Source organism: Bufo bufo, chromosome 2 (genome assembly GCF_905171765.1).
Source record: "Bufo bufo chromosome 2, aBufBuf1.1, whole genome shotgun sequence".
Classification (NCBI taxonomy): domain Eukaryota; kingdom Metazoa; phylum Chordata; class Amphibia; order Anura; family Bufonidae; genus Bufo; species Bufo bufo.
The window spans coordinates 391,850,412-391,873,577 of record NC_053390.1 but is presented as its reverse complement, the minus strand read 5'-3'; the positions used below and the strand labels follow the sequence as shown (position 1 = coordinate 391,873,577).

Sequence of the window (23,166 nt, the reverse complement as noted above, 5' to 3'; positions counted from 1 at the left end):
AAAAAAATTATATATAATTAAACTCACCTTAATCCACTTGCTCGCGCATCCCCGCTTCTCTTCTGTCTCCTTCTTTGCTGATTGCAGGAAAAGGACCTGTGGTGACGTCACTCCGGTCATCACATGATCCGTCACATGATCTTTTACCATGGTGATGGACCATGTGATGACCGGAGTGACGTCACCACAGGTCCTTTTCCTGCAATCGGCAAAGAAAGAGACAGAAGAGAAGCCGGGCTGCGCGTTCAAGTGGATTAAGGTGAGTTATATATTTATTTATTTTTTTAACCCCTCCAGCCCTATTTTACTATGCATTCTGTATTCAGAATGCTATTATTTTCCCTTATAACCATGTTATAAGTGAAAATAATAGCAATCTACAGAACACCTAACCCAAACCCGAAATTCTGTGAAGAAGTTCGGGTACCAAACATGCGTGATTTTTCTCACGCGAGTGCAAAACGCATTACAATGTTTTGCACTCGCGCGGAAAAATTGCGTATGTTCCCGCAACGTACCCGCACCTTTTCCCGCAACGCCCGTCGGAAAGAGGCCTTAGGCTGGGTTCACACTTGAGCGTTTTACAGCGCGTTCAAACGCGCTGTAAAACGCTCAACACATAAAAACCAATGCTTCCCTATGGCCCTGGTTCTCACTTGAGCGTTTTACAGCGCGTTAGAACGCGCTGAAAAACGCCCTACGCTCAAACAAGTACTTGAGCTTCTTTGGGGCGTTTTGACGCGCGTTTGTGGCCATAGGACATTGCAGTCAATCACACAAACGCGCGTCAAACGCGCGTTTACTATTGCAAAAAACGCGCGTCAAAAACGCGCGTTAAACGCGCATATCAAAGACGCTCAGGTCTGAACCCAGCCTTAGTGTATGACTTAGTGTCACTAACAGGCAATGCATTACAATACATATGTATTGTAATGCATTGCAGAGAGGATCAGACCCCCAAAAGAGTGGGACAGAAATAAAGTTTAAAAAAAAAAGTGTTTTGAATAAAAAAAATAAAGTTTCAAGTAAAAAAAAAAAAACACACCCCATTCCCCTGATTTTCTAATAAAAAATGTGAAAAAAAAAAAACGCACATATTGGGTATCGCCGCGTCCGTAATATATATCACATGATCCACCCCATCCGATACCGACACCATAAAAAATTAAAACTGTGTAAAAAAAAAAAAAAAAAAAGCCATTTTTGTTAACTTACATCACTAAAAGTGCAACACCAAGCGATCAAAAAGGCATATGCCCCCACAAATAGTACCAATCTAACCGTCACCTCATCCCGCAAAAAATGAGCCCGTACATAGGAAAATCGCCCAAAAACTGTAAAAACAATGGCTTTCAGAATATGGAGACACTAAAACATGATATTTTTTTGGGGTTTCAAAAATGATATTATTGTGTAAAACTTACATAACTAAAAAAGTATACATATTAGGTATCGCCGCGTCCGTATTAACCTGCTCTATAAAAATATCACATGAACTAACCCATCAGGTGAATACTGTAAAAAAAGTGTTAAAAAAGCTATTTTTTGTCACCTTACATCACAAAAAGTATAATAGCAAGCGATCAAAAAGTCATACGCACCCCAAAATAGTGCCAATCAAACCGTCATCTCATCCCAAAAAAAATGAGCCCCTACACAAGACAGTCGCCCAAAAAATAAATAAAACTATGGCTTTCAGAATGTGGAGACACTAAAGAATCTTTTTATTTTTTTATGCTTTGTTATGTAAAACTGAGATTCATATTTGGTATTGTCGCATCCGTGACAACCTGCTCTATAAAAATACCACATGATCTAACCTGTCAGATGAATGTTGTAAATAACAAAAAATAAAACCGGTGCCAAAACAGCTATTTCTTGTTACCTTGCCTCACAAAAAGTGTAATATAGCAGGGCTTGACAAATTTCCTTGGAATCTAGGAGCCAGCTAAAAAAGTTAGGAGCCAGGCGGAGCCGCGTCATAAAATCTATATTGCGATATAATTTTAGGCTACTTTCACACTAGCGTTTAGGTCGGATCCGTCTGGTATGTGCCCAGACGGATCCGCACCTATAATGCAAACGCTTAGATCCGTTCAGAACGGATCCGTTTGCATTACCATGAACAAAAAAAAAAAAAAAAAAAAACTTTTTTTTTTTTTTTTTTCATTTATTTTTTGTTCATGATAATGCAAACGGATCCGTTTTGACTTTACATTGAAAGTCAATGGGAGACGGATCCGTTTGAAAATTGAGCCATACTGTGTCAACTTCAAACGGATCCGTCCCCATTGACTTACATTGTAAGTCTGGACGGATCCGTTTGCCTCCGCACGGCCAGGCGGACACCCGAACGCTGCAAGCTGCGTTCAGGTGTCCGCCTGCTGAGCGGAGCGGAGGACAAACGGAGCCAGACTGATGCATTCTGAGCGGATTCGCATCCATTCAGAATGCATTAGGGCTGGACGGATCCGTTCGGGGCCGCTTGTGAGCCCCTTCAAACGGAACTCACAAGCGGAGCCCCGAACGCTAGTGTGAAAGTAGCCTTAAGCATGTATATCGCAATATATTGTTTTCTATGTTTGGGGGGGGGGGGGGGGTTTAAACTTTTTTTTTTTTTTTTAACTTTATTTAATAACTATTAGCCTCCTTAAGGGCTAGAACCCTTGTCATATTCACCCTAATAGAGCTCTATTAGGGTGAATAGGACTTTACACTCTCCCTGCTGCCCTGTGCATAGTACACACAGCAGGGAGCTGACCATGGCAGCCAGCCTCTGATCAGCCCCTCCAGCCTCTTATCAGCCCCTCCAGCCTCTGATCAGCCCCTCCAGCCTCTGATCAGCCCCTCCAGCCTCTGATCAGCCCCTCCAGCCTCTGATCAGCCCCTCCAGCCTCTGATCAGCCCCTCCAGCCTCTGATCAGCCCCTCCAGCCTCTGATCAGCCCCTCCAGCCTCTGATCAGCCCCTCCAGCCTCTGATCAGCCCCTCCAGCCTCTGATCAGCCCCTCCCCCCCTCCCTCTCATCAGCCCCTTCAGCCTCTGATCAGCCCCTCCCCCCCTCCCTCTCATCAGCCCCTCCAGCCTCTGATCAGCCCCTCCAGCCTCCCTCTTATCAGCCCCTCCAGCCTCTGATCAGCCCCTCCAACTTCCCTCTTGTCAGCCCCTCCAGCCTCCCTCTTATCAGCCCCTCCAGCCTCCCTCTTATCAGCCCCTCCAGCCTCCCTCTTATCAGCCCCTCCAGCCTCCCTCTTATCAGCCCCTCCAGCCTCCCTCTTATCAGCCCCTCCAGCCTCCCTTTTATCAGCCCCTCCAGCCTCCCTCTTATCAGCCCCTCCAGCCTCCCTCTTATCAGCCCCTCAAGCCTCCCTCTTATCAGCCCCTCAAGCCTCCCTCTTATCAGCCCCTCAAGCCTCCCTCTTATCAGCCCCTCAAGCCTCCCTCTTATCAGCCCCTCCAGCCTCCCTCTTATCAGCCCCTCCCCCCCTCCCTCTTATCAGCCCCCTCTGGTAACAAACCCACCCCGCCTCCCTCCCCAGTATTAATCATTGGTGGCAGTGGCCACAGGGTCCCCCTCCTCCTTCTCCTCCCCCCATCATTGGTGGCAGTGGGCAGTTCCGATCGGAGTCCCAGCAGTGTAATGCTGGGGCTCCGATCGGTTACCATGGCAGCCAGGACGCTACTGAAGTCCTGGCTGCGATGGTATGTTAGTAAGCAGCATTATACTCACGTGCGCCGTGATCGCCGGGAGCTCCTTCTTCTCATAGGTCTGTGCGGCGCATTGCTAATGCTATAAGCATTAGCAATGAGCCGCACAGACAGAAGAAGGAGCGCCCGTCGGCCACGGGGCACGTGAGTATAATGCTGCTCACTAACATACCATCGCAGCCAGGACTTCAGTAGCGTGACTCCTGGCTGCCATGGTAACCGATCGGAGCCCCAGCATTACACTGCTGGGACTCCGATCGGAACTGCCCACTGCCACCAATGCAGAGAGTCGAGACTGAAGAACCCGGCACCCGACCTCTGACAGGACGCTGTAATCCGCGCGAATAACCCCTCAACTGAGGAGTTAATCACGCGGATCACAGCGTGCAGTCATAGGGGCCGGGATATAGACGGCACATTCATTGGTGGCGCAGTGGCCACAGTCCCTCCCCTCCTCCTCCTACTCTGTTCTCATTGGTGGTCAGCGGCAGCCGCGCACAGTGGGGAGGGAGGGACTCCTCTCCTTCTCCACTGTGCCAGCTCAGGAAACCATGGTGCGCGCCGAGAGCCGAAAACGGGCTGACAAATACCCAAGCGCCAGGACCAAATTCCTGGTCGCCATGGCGACCTGGCGCCCGGGATTTGTCGAGCCCTGTAATATAGAGCAAACAAAAATCATATGTACCCTAAAATAGTACCAACAAAACTGCCACCCTATCCCGTAGTTTCTAAAATGGGGTCACTTTTTTGGAGTTTCTACTCTAGGGGTGCATCAGGGGGGCTTCAAATGGGACATGGTGTCAAAAAACCAGTCCAGCAAAATCTGCCTTCCAAAAACCGTATCGCATTCCTTTCCTTCTGCGCCGTGCCGTGTGCCAGTACAGCAGTTTACGACCACATATGGGGTGTTTCTGTAAACTACAGAATCAGGGCCATAAATATTGAGTTTTGTTTGGCTGTTAACTAGGGATGAGCGAACCCGAACTGTATAGTTCGGGTTCGTACCGAATTTTGGGGTGTCCGTGACACAGACCCGAACCCGAACATTTTCGTAAAAGTTCGTGTTCGGCGCTTTCTTGGCGCTTTTTGAAAGGCTGCAAAGCAGCCAATCAACAAGCGTCATACTACTTTCTCCAAGAGGCCATCACAGCCTTGCCTACTATTGGCATGGCTGTGATTGGCCAGTGCAGCATGTGACCCAGCCTCTATATAAGCTTGGGTCACGTTGCGCTGCACGTCACTCTGCTGATTGAAGCATAGGGAGAGGTTGCAGCTGCGACGTTAGGGCGAGATTAGGCAGTGATTAACTCCTCCAAAAGACTTCATTCTGTGATCGATCTGCAGCTGTGGATCATTGAAGTGCTAATATTGACTTGCTCACTTTTTTGAGGCTGCCCAGAGCGTTTTTAGATCACTTTTTTTCTGGGGTGATCGGCGGCCATTTTGTGACTTGTGGTGCGCCAGCACAAGCTATCACCAAGTGTATTTAACCATCAATAGTGTGGTTATTTTGTGCTATATCCTACATCAGCTGCAGGCTGAGCCTGTGTCACCGAAGTGCATTTAACCATCAACAGTCTGGTTATTTTTTGGCCATATACTACATCAGCTGCAGGCTGAGCCTGTGTCACCGAAGTGCATTTAACCATCAACAGTCTGGTTATTTTTTGGCCATATACTACATCTGGTGCAGGCTGAGCCTGTGTCACCCAAGTGCATTTAACCATCAACAGTGTGGTTATTTTTTGGCCATATACTACATCAGGGGCAAGTTGAGCCTGTCACCCAGCGCCTAAAAAATAGACCTGACATTTCTATTCAACCAAATCTGTACTGTTTTAGCTGGTCAAGTTATTTGTAGTGACCGTAAAAGCACACTTTTTTTCTGGGTTGAAAAACTATTCCCAAATTTGCCATTCTCAAAATTGTGGTGAACGGGAACAATGAGGAAAACATCTAATAAGGAACGCGGACGTGGACATGGTCGTGGTGGTGTTAGTGGACCCTCTGGTGCTGGGAGAGGACGTGGCCGTTCTGCCACAGCCACACGTCCTAGTGAACCAACTACCTCAGGTCCCAGTAGCCAGCAGAATTTACAGCAATATTTTGTGGGGCCCAATGCCGTTCTAAGGATGGTAAGGCCTGAGCAGGTACAGGCATTAGTCAATTGGGTGGCCGACAGTGGATCCAGCACGTTCACATTATCTCCCACCCAGTCTTCTGCAGAAAACGCACAGATGGCGCATGAAAACCAAGCCCATCAGTCTGTCACATCACCCCCATGCATATCAGGGAAACTGTCTGAGCCTCAAGTTATGCAGCAGTCTCTTATGCTGTTTGAAGACTCTGCTGCCAGGGTTTCCCAAGGGCATCCACCTAGCCCTTCCCCAGGGGTGAAAGAGATAGAATGCACTAACGCACAACCACTTATGTTTCCTGATGATGAGGACATGGGAATACCACCTCAGCACGTCAGGGATCAAGACTGGGTGGAAGACGATGCAGGGGACGATGAGGTCCTAGACCCCACATGGAATGAAGGTCGTGCCACTGACTTTCAGAGTTCGGAGGAAGAGGCAGTGGTGAGACCGAGCCAACAGCGTAGCAAAAGAGGGAGCAGTGGGCAAAATCAGAACACCCGCCGCCAAGAGACTCCGCCTGCTACTGACCGCCGCCATCTGGGACCGAGCACCCCAAAGGCAGCTTCAAGGAGTTCCCTGGCATGGCACTTCTTCAAACAATGTGCTGACGACAAGACCCGAGTGGTTTGCACGCTGTGCCATCAGAGCCTGAAGCGAGGCATTAACGTTCTGAACCTTAGCACAACCTGCATGACCAGGCACCTGCATGCAAAGCATGAACTGCAGTGGAGTAAACACCTTAAAAACAAGGAAGTCACTCAGGCTCCCCCTGCTACCTCTTCTGCTGCTGCTGCTGCTGCCGCCGCCTCGGCCTCTTCTGCTGCTGCTGCCGCCGCCTCGGCCTCTTCCTCTGCCTCTGGAGGAACGTTGGCACCTGCCGCCCAGCAAACATGGGATGTAACACCAACACCACCACCTGCGTCACCAAGCATCTCAACCATGTCACACGGCAGCGTTCAGCTCTCCATCTCACAAACATTTGAGAGAAAGCGTAAATTCCCACCTAGCCACCCTCGATCCCTGGCCCTGAATGCCAGCATTTCTAAACTACTGGCCTATGAAATGCTGTCATTTAGGCTGGTGGACACACACAGCTTCAAACAGCTCATGTCACTTGCTGTCCCACAGTATGCTGTTCCCAGCCGCCACTACTTCTCCAATAGAGCCGTGCCTTCCCTGCACAAACAAGTGTCCGATAAAATCAAGTGTGCACTGCGCAACGCCATCTGTGGCAAGGTCCACCTAACCACAGATACGTGGACCAGTAAGCACGGCCAGGGACGCTATATCTCCCTAACTGCACACTGGGTAAATGTAGTGGCGGCTGGGCCCCAGGCGGAGAGCTGTTTGGCGCACGTCCTTCCGCCGCCAAGGATCGCAGGGCAACATTGTTTGCCTCCTGTCTCCTCCTACTCAGCTTCCTCCTCCTCTTCTTCCACCTGCTCATCCAGTCAACCACACACCTTCACCACCAACTTCAGCACAGCCCGGGGTAAACGTCAGCAGGCCAGTCTGAAACTCATATTTTTGGGGGACCAGCCCCACACCGCACAGGAGTTGTGGCGGGGTATAGAACAACAGACCGACGAGTGGTTGCTGCCGGTGAGCCTCAAGCCCGGCCTGGTGGTGTGCGATAATGGGCGAAATCTCGTTGCAGCTCTGGGACTAGCCGGTTTGACGCACATCCCTTGCCTGGCGCATGTGCTGAATTTGGTGGTGCAGAAGTTCATTCGCAACTACCCCGACATGTCAGAGCTGCTGCATAAAGTGCGGGCCGTCTGTTCGGGCTTCCGGCGTTCACACCCTGCCGCTGCTCGCCTGTCTGCGCTACAGCGTAACTTCGGCCTTCCCGCTCACTGCCTCATATGCGACGTACCCACCAGGTGGAACTCGACCTTGCATATGCTGGACAGACTGTGCGAACAGCAGCAGGCCATAGTGGAGTTTCAGCTGCAGCACGCACGGGTCAGTCGCACTGCGGATCAGACACACTTCACCACCAATGACTGGGCCTCCATGCGAGACCTGTGTGCCCTGTTGCGTTGTTTCGAGTACTCCACCAACATGGCCAGTGGCGATGACGCCGTTATCAGCGTTACAATACCACTTCTATGTCTCCTTGAGAAAACACTTAGGGCGATCATGGAAGAGGAGGTGGCCCAGGAGGAAGAGGGGTCATTTTTAGCACTTTCAGGCCAGTCTCTTCGAAGTGACTCAGAGGGAGGTTTTTTGCAACACCAGAGGCCAGGTACAAATGTGGCCAGACAGGGCCCACTACTGGAAGACGAGGAGGACGAGGGTGAGGAGGAGGTGGAGGAGGATGAGGATGAAGCATGTTCACAGCGGGGTGGCACCCAAAGCAGCTCGGGCCCATCACTGGTGCGTGGCTGGGGGGAAACACAGGACGATGACGATACGCCTCCCACAGAGGACAGCTTGTCCTTACCTCTGGGCAGCCTGGCACACATGAGTGACTACATGCTGCAGTGCCTGCGCAACGACAGCAGAGTTGCCCACATTTTAACGTGTGAGGACTACTGGGTTGCCACCCTGCTGGATCCCCGGTACAAAGACAATGTGCCCACCTTACTTCCTACACTGGAGCGTGATAGGAAGATACGCGAGTACAAGCGCACGTTGGTAGACGCGCTACTGAGAGCATTCCCAAATGTCACAGGGGATCCAGTGGAAGCCCAAGGCGAAGGCAGAGGAGGAGCAAGAGGTCGCCAACGCAGCTGTGTCACTGCCAGCTCCTCTGAGGGCAGGGTTAGCATGGCAGAGATGTGGAAAAGTTTTGTCACCACGCCACAGCTAACTGCACCACCACCTGATATGGAACGTGTTAGCAGGAGGCAACATTTCACTAACATGGTGGAACAGTACCTGTGCACACCCCTCCACGTACTGACTGATGGTTCGGCCCCATTCAACTTCTGGGTCTCCAAATTGTCCACGTGGCCAGAGCTAGCCTTTTATGCCTTGGAGGTGCTGGCCTGCCCGGCGGCCAGCGTTTTGTCTGAACGTGTATTCAGCACGGCAGGGGGCGTCATTACAGACAAACACAGCCGCCTGTCTACAGCCAATGTGGACAAGCTGACGTTCATAAAAATGAACCAGGCATGGATCCCACAGGACCTGTCCATCCCTTGTGCAGATTAGATATTAACTACCTCCCCTTAACAATATATTATTCTACTCCAGGGCACTTCCTCATTCAATACTATTTTTAATTTCATTTTACCATTATATTGCGGGGCAACCCAAAGTTGAATGAACCTCTCCTCTGTCTGGGTGCCGGGGCCTAAATGTGTGACAGTGGCCTGTTCCAGTGGTGGGTGACGTGATGCCTGATTCTCTGCTATGACATGAAGACTGATTCTGCGCTGACATAAGGCCAGATTCTCTGTTACGGGACCTCTCTCCTCTGCCTGGGTGCCTGGGCCTAAATGTGTGACAGTGGCCTGTTCCAGTGGTGGGTGACGTGATGCCTGATTCTCTGCTATGACATGAAGACTGATTCTGCGCTGACATAAGGCCAGATTCTCTGTTACGGGACCTCTCTCCTCTGCCTGGGTGCCTGGGACTAAATGTGTGACAGTGGCCTGTTCCAGTGGTGGGTGACGTGAAGCCTGATTCTCTGCTATGACATGAAGACAGATTCTGTGCTGACATAAGGCCAGATTCTTTGTTACAGGACCTCTCTCCTCTGTCTGGGTGCCGGGGCCTAAATGTGTGACAGTGGCCTGTTCTAGTGGTGGGTGACGTGAAGCCTGATTCTCTGCTATGACATGAAGACAGATTCTGTGCTGACATAAAGCCAGATTCTCTGTTACAGGACCTCTCTCCTCTGTCTGGGTGCCGGGGCCTAAATGTGTGACAGTGGCCTGTTCCAGTGGTGGGTGACGTGAAGCCTGATTCTCTGCTATGACATGAAGACTGATTCTGTGCTGACATGAAGCCAGATTCTTTGCTATGGCATGAAGAGACTGATTCTCTGCTGACGTGAAGCCAGATTCTCTGCTATGGGACTCTGATTGATTTTCCAATTGATATTGGGTCATTTTTTATTTTTATTTTAATTCATTTCCCTATCCACATTTGTTTGCAGGGGATTTACCTACATGTTGCTGCCTTTTGCAGCCCTCTAGCTCTTTCCTGGGCTGTTTTACAGCCTTTTTAGTGCCCAAAAGTTCGGGTCCCCATTGACTTCAATGGGGTTCGGGTTCGGGACGAAGTTCGGTTCGGGTTCGGATCCCGAACCCGAACATATCCGTGAAGTTCGGCCCAACTTCTCGAACCCGAACATCCAGGTGTTCGCTCAACTCTACTGTTAACCCTTGTTTTGTGACTGGAAAAAAATTATTAAAATGGAAAATCTGCCAAAAAAGTGAAATTTTATCTCTATTTTCCATTAATTCTTGTGGAACACCTAAAGTTTGTAAAACCAGTTTTGAATACCTCGAGGGGTTTGGTTTCTAGAATGGGGTCATTTCTGGGTGGTTTCTATTATGTAAGCCTCACAAAGTAACTTCAGACCTGAACTGGTCCTTTAAAAAGTGGGTTTTTGAAAATTTCTGAAAAATTTCAAGATTTGCTTCTAAGCTTCCGTCCCCAAAAAATAAAATGTCATTCCTAAAATGATCCAAACATGAAGTAGACATATGGGGAATGTAAAGTAATAACTATTTTTGGCGGTATTACTATGTATTATAGAACACACCAAAGATTAGCACCAAACACATGTATATATAAACATGAAAGAGTCTTTATTTAACATATATAAAAATATACTTTGTAAAAACAGTAGCAAGGAAGGGGGAAACCTTCAGTAAGGAAAAAACAACCCTAGAGGAGGCTGAGGGGGTCAACACACAAGGGTATATAGATTGCAGAGAGAAGCCACACACAAGCAAGCCAGTAAGACAATAGAAGCCATCAGACATAAAACTCCAAAAGTAAGGCATAAACAGACCTATGTGTGGAAAGGATAAGCAAATAACTACCCAAGAATGCGTGTGAAACCCTCAGCCGCCTCCTCCCGACGTCGTTTTGCCAGTAACACCTGGCTTCTTCCGGGAATTGTTTGGGCTGCTCTCAGCACTATATATTTATTATGACCCGGTGATCAAATCTAGTGGGTATGTATTATAGAAGTAGAGAAATTGAAACTTGGAAATTTGTTAATTTTTCCCAATTTTTTGTAAATTTAGTATTTTTTTATAAATAAAAATGATTTTTTTTACTCCATTTTACCAGCTATATACTGGACAAATTGAAAACAGCCAGTGGGAAAAATGGGTTAGTCTGGAGTGCACGGCCATCATGGAGGCAGCCATACTTCAACTATATCCCGCAAAAAAAAAAAAACACAACGTTAGTCAGCACATCCTTTAAAATGAAATGAATGCTCATCAGCTCGTTTCTGTGGCTTAAAATTCAAAACCAAACACAATGAAACTGCACTCTGTAAACGATGAATATATCAACTGATGCTGTATTCACTATATTAATGAATGTGAGGTACTTAGCAAATATGATTTCATCACATTCATTTGTGCCCATCCACCACAGCAACGTCACCGATTTTAGATGGTCTCTACTCTATAATTCAGTGTTTGCAGAGTCTGTTGCATTGTTTGGTTTTGTATTTTCAGCAATTTGTTGCACCTGCGTATTAATTTCACTTTACAGGATGTGCTGACTAAGGCTTCATGCACACGACCATATTTTACATCTTGCACACGGACCCGTTAATTTCTGTGGGTTCGCAAACAAAACAAACAGCACATGGTTGTCATCCCTGTACTGTCCACATCTGTATGTCCATTCCGCAAATTATAGAACATGTTCTATTCTTGCCCTTATTGAGGACAAGAATAGTCATTTCTAGTGATGGAAATGATAAAAATACGGACTGCACATGGGAAATAGCCATATTTTGCGAATCTGTTGTTTGTGGACCACAATACAGACACAGACTTGTACATGAGGCCTAACTTTGGGTTTAGTGTTTGCATTTGGAGGTGTGACTGTCTCCGTTTGGTTGTGCACTCCTAACAAAACCAGTCTTTTCCACAAATTGATGAATTAATTTCAGGCCAGTTAACATAGAGAGGAGTCATTACAGGTTAAGGTCCCATCTAAAAGAGGTCAGCTTTCCGTGGTGGATGGGCACAAATGATTTTGATCAAATATATTTACCTCATATTTATTTATATAGTTAATATATGCAATGTTTGCACGGTGCCTTTACATTGTGTTTTCCTGGAGATAGGTGCGGATCTGTCATCTGTCAGACTTACACAATGACAATTGCTTTATAAACAGCTGGTGGAGATGGGGTACCTGTTATAATTTTGCAGCTTGTTGAGTGCAGAGGTGCTTTTTTTAAAGGGAACCTGTCATCATTTTCATTCAGCTATAACCTTAGACAGCATGAAACAGTGACAGCCTCCCTCTTTACAATGAACTTCATTTTACTTTGAAATGCTGTAGTGTTTCAGAGAAAATGTAGGGGAGATTTATCACGAGTCTGCATTGCTATAATTTGTGGCAAAGTGATTCATTATGAGCATTTTTGAAAATAACTCTTTTACTTTAAGTTACTCCAATTTTTTACACCACCCTTTACTGTAGTGAGACTGCAACGTGGGCTGCGACTTTTTAAAAAAGTTGAAGGGATTTTCCGCAATTTTGATACTGGTGACCTATCCTCAGGATAGGTCATCAGTATCTGATCGGTGGAGGTCTGCCACCCGGGACCCCCGCCGATCAGCTGTTTGGGAGAGCACTGGGGCTCGTGTGAGCGCAGCTCCCTTATCCGTGCTTAGCAAGCACAGTGTCGTACATTGTGAAGTGAATGGGGCTGAGCGCAATACCAAGCACAGTCGTTAGACTATGTACGGTGCTGTGCTTGGTAAGCACAGGTAAGGCCGCAACGCTCATAATAGCACCGATGCCTTCCCAAACAGCTTACTGGCTGGGGTCCCGGTTGTCCGACCCCCATCGATCAGATACTGATGACCTATCCTGAGGATAGGTCATCAGTATCAAAATCCCAGAAAACCCGTTTAAGTTGATAAATCTGGCTTACACCTACTCACCCAGCTAACTATGCCAACTTTTCAAAAGTAGCAAGAGCAGGAAGTCACACATTTTTTGCTCAAAATGGTGTGTGCCAAATTAGCAGCTTTTTATTTATTTTTATTTTTACGTTAACAAATTTTGCAAATCCATAGTTTTAAAACGAGCCAGACACAGCTGGGTGTCTTCTCTCCGCAGCTCTGTGATGTATATAAATTGACAATTGCCCTATTTTATTGATGAATGAAAGCTGAGAATGTGATCCTAGCAGAAGGGAAAAATAATGTAAGGAAGTTGAACCTCTCTGTTTATGGGTACATTCAGTCCTTCACCTTGATGTTGACTGTATCTCTTACAGGCGGTTGCCCACTTGGTTGCTTCTGTATTGAAAGAAAATGCTTCTTCTGGGATTATCAAACAATCTTCAAATCAGGTAAGAGTAATGTTACAAATAATATTACAGGATGAATGCTGACATTTTCCTAAGTGTTAAACTGAAAGGTTAGACATTGAAACTTCAGTCTATTATTATGTTTAATGGATAGTGTATCTGTTATATTACATATTATTATTCATTGTTCTATGCGATTTTCCCCACTAACACTTATTCCCTGGATAGGGCATATATCTGATCACCATGGATCCAATTGCTGGGATCTCAAATTATCACAGAATAGATTTAAGAATGGAGTGGCGGTGCCGATGCATGACTACTGCTTTATTTACCTCTATTGGACACTGTAGCACCACCACCCCATTCTCAGAGGGGACTCTGGGACCTCAGAGGGGAAAGCACCACCTCTGGGGCACTTACAGGAGCAGATCCTTGCAGAGTAAATATTCACACTACTCCTGATGAGAAAAGCTCCACAAAAGGTTTGTTTGTTCTTCCCTGCCCAAATTCTACCTAGTAGATATCAAACAACTTCTCTTTGGCTGTGTTTCTCAGTAAAATGACATAAGAGGTTGATCTGCATATTGTAGGATTCAAAGCATATCCCCAACCCATTTCTATTTAGCTGCAGCAGAAACTTTCTCAACAATGACAGTAGGAAGGTAACACATTGATTTTCACGTTTTGAATTATCTTGAAGGTCAAAATGGCAGAAAATCGGACATAATGATAGTTTTGCCATCTATTTCTGAGTGGCTAATTCAAAAATTACAGTCAGTATGGATGCACGTCTTATTTACTGTATTTTTCGCTTTATAAGACTCACCTAATTATAAGATCCTTAGGTTTTAGTGGAGAAAAATAAGAAAAAAATATTTTTCATCAGAGCAGACCTCAGCTTTTTCCCCCAATCTTCATCAGACTTCCAAGTCAGACCCCCAGGCCTGGCCTTGAAGTCTCTCTATTGCTCGTTCACTTCACTGTTTGGCGCAGGAACAGTACAGTACAGAAGATCACCAGCTGATGGATTCTGTACTATGCGTGCTCTTAAATGAAATATTATCGAATATGAATAATTAATATTAATGATAGGTGACTGCTACTTCTGACTCCGCCTTCTATCTATAACTCTGTTCCCTTACTATCGTGAAGTGCGTGCGTTCACTAGACTATAGCTGTGAATGAAAACTATACACTGTGGTATTTATAAAATAGGATTTTATTAAAAACTACAAAAGCTTACAGTATTATTTCTAATATATAACACTACAACACAACTAATACGATAATACTAACACTATGCAAAACCCACAGTCCCTCTAAATATTATTCACACCCAAAATACCTAAAGTACATACACACACATATAACAGCAGCCCCTCCCCACCTAACACTAAACTGGCAATATGGGCAATGAAAGGGTTAATCCCCAAAGTGGCAGTGAAGAGGTTAACACTGCAGAGATATAATGGCAGGCTAGGATAGGTAAATTCTCTAAAGGGTTAACCTTATTGCAGGGCTAGTGGAGTTGGGGACAATTCTCAGCCAGGGGTTCCAGGGGCTAGTGGTGATCCTCGCTTGTGGGGCCGCTCAGCTGATCTAATGTCAAGTCCCATGTATCTAGTCCCTCTGTGTTCCTGGGTTGGGCTATTAAAGCCCAAAGTACTCTGCCCCCCTACCTCCCCAACCTAAGGCGCAGGGATATGACTTCATCTTGTGCGTGTAACGGCTGGCATGTCTCAGACTGTAACAGATAACTGCCAGTAGACCCCCCCCCCTTCCCCCTTCCCCCTTTGGCTTGAACAAAAGGTCTCAGGATCTGTACAGCCTAAGGTACAAAATAATTCCCGTCCAATGTGTAAATGAGAGCATGCCCCAAGTACACAATGGTACACAATGGCACACGCGTCATAAACAGAACTATTAAAGGGGAGAGCATAATAACTAGGGGGGTTATGTGTGTATGTGTGTGTATGTATGTATGTATGTATGTATGTATGTATGTATGTGTGTGTGTGTGTGTGTATATACAGTCATGTGAAAAAATTAGGACACCCTTTGAAAGCATGTGGTTTTTTGTAACATTTTTAATAAATGGTTATTTCATCTCCGTTTCAACAATACAGAGAGATTAAAGTAATCCAACTAAACAAAGAAAACTGAAGAAAAGTCTTTTCAAGATCTTCTGTAAATGTCATTCTACAAAAATGCCTATTCTAACTGAGGAAAAAGATAGGACACCCTCACATGTATTCCCTCTTAAATTGGCTCAGATCTCACACAGGTATATCACACCAGGTGCACATAATTAGTAGATCGTTACTCTGCATGTTGAATGAGGCTTGCCCTATTTAAACCTCAGACATTTAGTTTGGTGTGCTCCTGACTGTTGAAGTGAGAGTGAGCACCATGGTGAGAGCAAAAGAGCTGTCAGAGGACTTCAGAAAAAAGATTGTAGCAGCCTATGAGTCTGGGAAGGGATTTAAAAAGATCTCAAAAGATTTTGAAATCAGCCATTCCACTGTCCGGAAGATAGTCTACAAGTGGAGGGCTTTCAAAACAACTGCCAACATGCCCAGGACTGGTCGCCCCAGCAAGTTCACCCCAAGAGCAGACCGCAAGATGCTAAAAGAGGTATCCAAAAACCCTAAAGTGTCATCTCGAGAACTACAGCAGGCTCTGGCTACTGTTGATGTAGAAGTACATGCCTCTACAATCAGAAAGAGACTGTACAAGTTTAACTTGCATGGGAGGTGTGCAAGGAGGAAACCTTTGCTTTCCAAGAGAAACATCGAGGCCAGACTGACATTTGCCAGCGATAAAGTTGACAAAGACCAGGACTTCTGGAATAATGTTCTTTGGACAGATGAGTCCAAAATTGAATTATTTGGACACAACAGCAGAGGACATGTTTGGCGTAAACCAAACACAGCATTCCAAGAAAAGAACCTCATACCAACTGTGAAGCATGGAGGTGGAAGTGTCATGGTTTGGGGCTGCTTTGCTGCAGCAGGACCTGGTCAGCTCACCATCATAGAATCCACGATGAATTCTACTGTGTATCAGAAGGTGCTTGAAGAACATGTGAGACCATCAGTTAGAAAATTAAAGCTGAAGCGGAACTGGACCATGCAACATGACAATGACCCAAAACATACTAGTAAATCAACCAAAGATTGGCTGAAAAAGAAGAAATGGAGAGTCCTGGAATGGCCAAGTCAAAGTCCAGATTTGAATCCCATTGAGATGCTGTGGGGTGACTTGAAAAGGGCTGTACGTGCAAGAAACCCCTCAAACATCTCACAGCTGAAAAAGTTCTGCATTGAGGAGTGGGGTAAAATTTCCTCAGACCGATGTCGAAGACTGGTAGATGGCTACAAGAACCGTCTCACTGCAGTTATTTCAGCCAAAGGAGGTAACACTCGCTATTAGGGGCAAGGGTGTCCTATCTTTTTCCTCAGTTAGAATAGGCATTTTTGTAGAATGACATTTACAGAAGATCTTGAAAAGACTTTTCTTCAGTTTTCTTTGTTTAGTCGGATTACTTTAATCTCTCTGTATTGTTGAAACGGAGATGAAATAACCATTTATTAAAAATGTTACAAAAAACCACATGCTTTCAAAGGGTGTCCTAATTTTTTCACATGACTGTATATATATATATATATATATATATATATATACACACACACCAAATATGTCCACTTCCCTCTGCACATGCACTGAACAGTGAAGTGAACAAGTAAAAGCAAGACTTCAGGGTCAGGCGTGAGTATGTCTTCACTGTCTGGCCCTGTCAGTCAAAGTGATGGGAAGCGTGGCCAGGATGGAAAACAAGTGGTGCCTCGCATACAGCGAGGTGCAAGGGCACCGCCTTTGTTGCATCCAGGGGCTAATTAGCATAACAAAAAGCCTAATTACTTCACAATGGGGTCATTGATGGAAATTGGACAAACACCATTAGAATGTACTGAGAAGCGTGCATCTGGCATGTAAGATGGTTTCATAGAGAGCTATGTGGTGACATATTCCCTTTAGTAGTAATAATAAATCTATGAATTCGTCCTCTGAAAAAGTAAAAAAAAACTGCATATGTATGTCCTGGAAATGCAGTGAATCATGTGCAAGTTTAAATGGGAATAAAAGAAACATTTAAAACGTGTAGCTTTTATATTCAGTACCTGCCATAAATAACTTTTCATAGGTGCCCGCAGCCTGCCTCCACTATGGAAAGATTCATATTTACCTGCTATCTACAGGTCTGGTCCTGTGCACTGGCTTCTGTTTGTCTATATTCTAGTCCACGGCTTGTTTAGTTCCTCTCTGACATGGGCGGCCTCTCCATCTGTTCTTTAAAGGCCTCAGAGATTTGTTAGTGAGCATTAGTGATCAAACAGCATCGTGAAAACCAAGGAACACACCAGACAGGTCAGGGATAAAGTTGTGGAGAAGTGTAAAGCAGGGTTATGTTATAAAGAAAATATCCCAAGCTCTGAACATCTCACAGAGCAGTGTTCAATTCATCATCCGAAAATGGAAGGAATATGGCACAACACCAAACCTACCAAGACATAACTGTCCACCTAAAGTGACAGCCCAGGCAAGGAGAAAACTAATTAGAGAAGCAGCCAAGAGGGCCATGGTCACTCTGGAGGAGCTGCAGAGATCCACAGCTCAAGTGGGAGAATCTATCCAAAGTACAACTATTAGTCATGTACTCCACAAATCAGGCCTTTATGGAAGAGAATCAAGAAGAAAGCCATTTTTGAAAGCAAGCCATAAGTCCCGTTAGCATGTACGGGAGACAGCAAACATGTGGAAGAAGGTGCTCTGGTCAGATGAGACCAAAATTTTACTTTTTCATCTAAATGCAAAACGCTATGTGTGATGCAAAACTAACCATGTACATCACCCTGAACACACCATCCTCACTGTGAAAAATGCTGATGGCAGCATTATGCTGTGGGGATGATTTTCTTCAGCAGGGACAGGAAAGCTTGTCAGAATTGATGGGAAGATGGATAGAGCTAAATACAGGGCAATCCTGGAAAATCTGGTAGAGGCTGCAAAAGACTTGAGACTGGGACGGAGGTTCACCTTCCAGTAGGACAATGACCCTAAACATACAGCCAGAGTTAAAGTGTAATGGTTTTTTTTCTTTTTACTTTGCACATACATACTACTTTGTGTCGGTCTATCACATAAAATCCCAATAAAATACTTTTAAAGGGGTTCTGCAGTTTGTTTAAACTGATGATCTATCCTTTGGATAAATCATCAGCATCTGATCGGTGTGGGTCCGACACCCGGGACCCCTACCGATCAGCTGTTTGAGAAGGCAGCGGCGCTCCAGTAGCAGGCGCAGTGACCCTCGCAGGCCCAGTAGCAGGCTTACCGCAGGCCCAGTGACCCCCGCCGATCAGATGCTGATGATCTATCCAGAGGATAGATCATCAGTTTAAACAAACTGCAGAACCCCTTTAAGTTTGTGGATGTAACATGAAAAAATTTGGAAAAGTTCAAGGGGTATGAACTGATTATCAACTAGAACACCCAGCTTATCACTGTTTATAGTATAGGGGCAGGATAGAACACAGGAGAGGGGAGAACTAATTATCTATCACCACTAGAACACAGTGATAGATACTAACAGCTGAGGCAAAATGGCATCCCCCATAATTGTGTACAATCAGAAGATAAAAACAGATTAAAAAAAAAAGGATGTTTGTCATTATCTGGTTTTAACTGGCATAAAAAATTATAGCTGACACATTCCCTTTAATTATTCTGTGGCTATGAAGCTACTAATGGAGCATTGCTACCCCTCTGATTTTGTGAGTGTTGCGGGTCCCTGAAATCAGACCCACTCTCATCAAATACTGATTACAAAGTAATGTGATATTGATTATTTTCCCTAATGCCTCCACACTGGCATTGCTAGGCAGATGATCCCACCTCCCGAGGACAGGAAACAGCAGCGAAAGTCCCAATAAAGACACCTCCTCCTACCTGCTTCAGTTGTTGTTGTTTCCTGTTGTTGTTTCCCTTTGCTCACCCTCGACTATTCCCCTTCTTGGGAGGGCTGAGCAGAGGACAGAGGCTTCAGGTGGAGTGTGGACTCTCCTTCTCTGTCCCTTGGAGTAAGTTTTGCTGAAGGCATCCTGTGCTGTGTGCCATGCAAGTACGGGGCGCCGCTTACGTCCGGCAGATCGGAATCCTCAGTGGGCAGGAGAATTCTCAAATCACACTGCACCCTGCCACTTCAGCCAAAGAGTGACGCACTTCCAGTAGCCGGCTGAAGTCACGTGGGAGCGTGTGTCGGCTAGCCAAAGGTAGTGTAGTGCAGCCAGTGGAAGCGCATATTGTGTACCGGATATCCAAGCGTAAAATGGAAACTGCAGTTTCAGGAAGGCGTAGTCTTCTCTACTGGCTACAATATGTCCTCTGCTGATGCTGGAGATGTTCCACGCATATCTGAAGATGCCTCAACCCGGTAAGAGACCTCCTCCGTCTGCATAGTGGGATTTATATTCCCTTTGTTCCCTGTAATTCACCATCTGGTTGTTTGGTGTAGGCCTCTGATTTAATAGGGTTCTAATCTTAAGCGTATATATATATATATATATATATATATATACTCTCTAGGCTAGAGAAATTGTCCCTACAAAAGTCATGGGTGATGGATCTGCAAAAAAGAAATGTTATTTGCAGAAAAGGTCTACCGCCTTCATGTAAAAATGTCTGTCCACATTGTATGGAAAAAGTGGTAGCTGAAGAGTCGCAATCCTTTATGGAGAATCTTAGAACTCTTATTAGGGAAGAAGTAAATTCTGCAATTGACCAGCGCATGACACCCGCTTCTCCTCATCCTCGAACTTAAAAATCTTTAGATCCATCTCCAGATGCAATCGATTTTGATGAAGGAGAGCTGTTTTCCGATGGTGACTCTGATTCCTCTGATGACGGGTCTGGTCGTCCATTATGTTTACCTGAGGACACAGAGTCTCTTGAAAACTACATGAGCTACAATAAAGTTTAAGGATATTTAAGAGCCTCAAACTATTTAGACCACATTTTTTAGGGTCTAGGGGACAAGAAAAAAATTGTTTTCTCTATAAATGATAATGTAAAGAAATAGATTTCTAGGGAGTGGAAAGACCCTGAAAAAAGAGCTGCTATATCTAAGGCCTTTAAACGCAAATACCCCTGTGCAGAATCGGAGCCATAAAACTGGGGAAAAAATCCTAGAATAGACACTCCAGTGGCCAGGGTCTCTAAAAAATCCTCCCTCCCCTTTGAAGATATGGGTTTGTTAAAAGACCCTATGGATAAAAAGTGTGAGGGCCTCCTTATCTGTGTGGATTAGTCCGCTTGAGGAAATTTTATCTTTACTCCCATTTTTAAAGCAGGCCTCTAACTTCCTTGCAGATGCCCTGGTAAAACTTTCAGCCAGATCTATATCTCTTTCAAATGCCACTCGTAGAGCTGTCTGGCTAAGGTCTTGGTCAGGTGATGCAGGCTCAAAAAAGACCTTCTCTGCTCCATTCTCTATGAGGGAGACAGGCTCCTTGGGTCGGCTCTCGACGATATACTGGATAAGGCCTCAGACAAGAAAAATGGTTTCTCATCTGAGTCCTATTGCTTTCAGCAAAGAAGTAATTTTAGTTCCCTAAACAGAAATAAGCAGAATTGGAGAAAAAGAGAGTTTTCTGGGAGACGGCAGTCGTCCAAAGGTAGAGGGAGAGAGTTTTTGTTTAACCTTGACTCCTCTTTTAAAAAATCGCAATGACGCCATATGTTTCATAGGGGTAGGCTTTCAAAATTTCATCTGTCCAAGGATTCTATAGGTGCCTCCCCCTGGCTATTAGACCAAATCATCTCAGGTTGCAAAATAGAATTAAGTTCTCCTCCCCCAGAAAGGTGTATGATAAACAGATCTATGTCACATTCTCTGAAGCAAATAGCACTAGAGTCAGAGGTAGCGACCCTGCTAGAGAAGGGTTTCATAGTAAAAGTTCCGGCAGACGAGATACAACGGGGGTTTTACTCTTCTGTATTCTTGATTTTAAAAAAACCAAGTGGAAAATTCAGAACACTACAAAAAGTTCAAGATGGAGTTAATAAAATCTACAGTAAATCTTCTCAGCCAGGCATACGCCTTTTACCATGCCCCAATTCACAGTGAGAGTTAGAAATTCTTGAGGCTTGCCATTTACATGAAGGGCGAGCTATGCCATTTCCAATATCAGGCTTTACCGTTCGGCCTCTCCAATGCGCCTCAAATTTTTACAAAAATCATGATGTGTTTTTATTTTTTTTGTTGGACGATCTGATTGCCGCAGACTCAAATCAACACCTCTTAGTTCATCTCAAAATGGTGGAGACTCTATCCTCGCTGGGCTGGATAATCAATCCCTACAAATAGAGTCTAGTTCCCAGTCAACAAAAATCTTTTTGGGAATTCTCCTGGACTCTTGCTGTCTATCCTCTTTTCTTCCCCAAAATAAACAGGAGGCATTGGTAAACTCAGTGACAACATTTTGTTCCAAGAAGACTGCCTTGATAAGGGAGATCATGCGATTGCTTGGCCTTCTACCATCGACAATACCCTGGCTCACACGAGAATATTGCAGTCTTTCCTTCTCTCGTCTTGGGACACACAGTTCCTTGGAAGAAAAGTTCAAACTTCCAGGTCAAGTAAAAAGGTCACTCATCTGGTGGATGCTAAAAAAGCATCTGCAGTCAGGAGTCCAGTGGCGGTCACAAAATCAAATTACAGTGACCACCAATGCAAGCAGCAAAGGATGGGGGCCTATACTCGGTACAACATGGTTCAAGGAACCTAAAGTCGTCAGATGTCACTATGCTCTTCAAACCTCAGAGAGTTATTGGCGGATTTTTTTTTTTTTTTCAAATTCACCCCATTTGGAATTTTCCCCCCACTTCCCACTACATTGTATGCCATATTAAATGGTGGCATTAGAAAGTACAACTTGTCCTGCAAAAAACAAGCCCTCATATGGATATGTGAACTGAAAAATAAAAAAAGTTCTCAAGGAATACAAGGAAGAAAAAAGAAAATGCAAAAACGAAAAAACCTCCAGTATCCTAAGGGTTAAAAGTGTTTATTGTGAATGTTCCTGTTTGACTGGAGATGTTCTGTGCAGGTATGGAAAAATTTCTACAAAGTAAGAATGCTTTCAAAATTAGAAATGTTAAGGCTCTTCAACACATGAGAATTTCCATCCGGGTACGCATAGCATCCAGACTGAATCCTGACCCATTCAGTTCAATGGGTCTGTTTTCGTCGTTCACTCTGGAAAAATGGCATCATGTTCTGTGTGGCACACGCCATTTTTCACACAGCTCTGGCTCCATAGAAGTGAATGGGGGTTGTGTGAAAAACAGTAGACATCCGGCTGGAAGCAATGGGTTTTTCAGTGATGGTTGCTAGGAGATGTACAGGTGAAACTCGAAAAATTTGAATATTTGTGCAAAGTTCATTTGTTTCAGTAATGCAACTTAAAATGTGAAACTAACATATGAGATAGACTAATTACATTTAAAGTGAGATATACCAAGCCTTTATTTGTTATAATTTGGATGATTATGGCTTACAGCTTATGAAACACCAAAGTCACAATCTCAGGTACCCTTTGCTCAGGGGGTATGGATTAATTAGCTGACTAGAGTGTGCAGGGCCGTCTTTAATATTGATTGGACCCTGGGCAAAAATTTACTTGGGGCCCCCTGGATCCCGTCTTCCCACACCGTAGCATGCAATTACGCCCTCCACCACAACACACACACACACACACACACACACACACTCCACACACCT

General features: G+C 45.2%; 1 protein-coding gene across 1 annotated transcript in view; it reads left to right on the top strand.

The window, feature by feature from the left end:
* The window catches only part of FOCAD (focadhesin), a 246,965-nt gene that overhangs the window by 1,749 nt on the left and 222,050 nt on the right, over positions 1-23,166 (top strand). Inside the window, exon 2 of the mRNA XM_040417224.1 lies at positions 13,290-13,364. Coding sequence (XP_040273158.1) covers positions 13,290-13,364 — 75 coding nt within the window. The remainder of the gene's footprint in view (positions 1-13,289; positions 13,365-23,166) is intronic.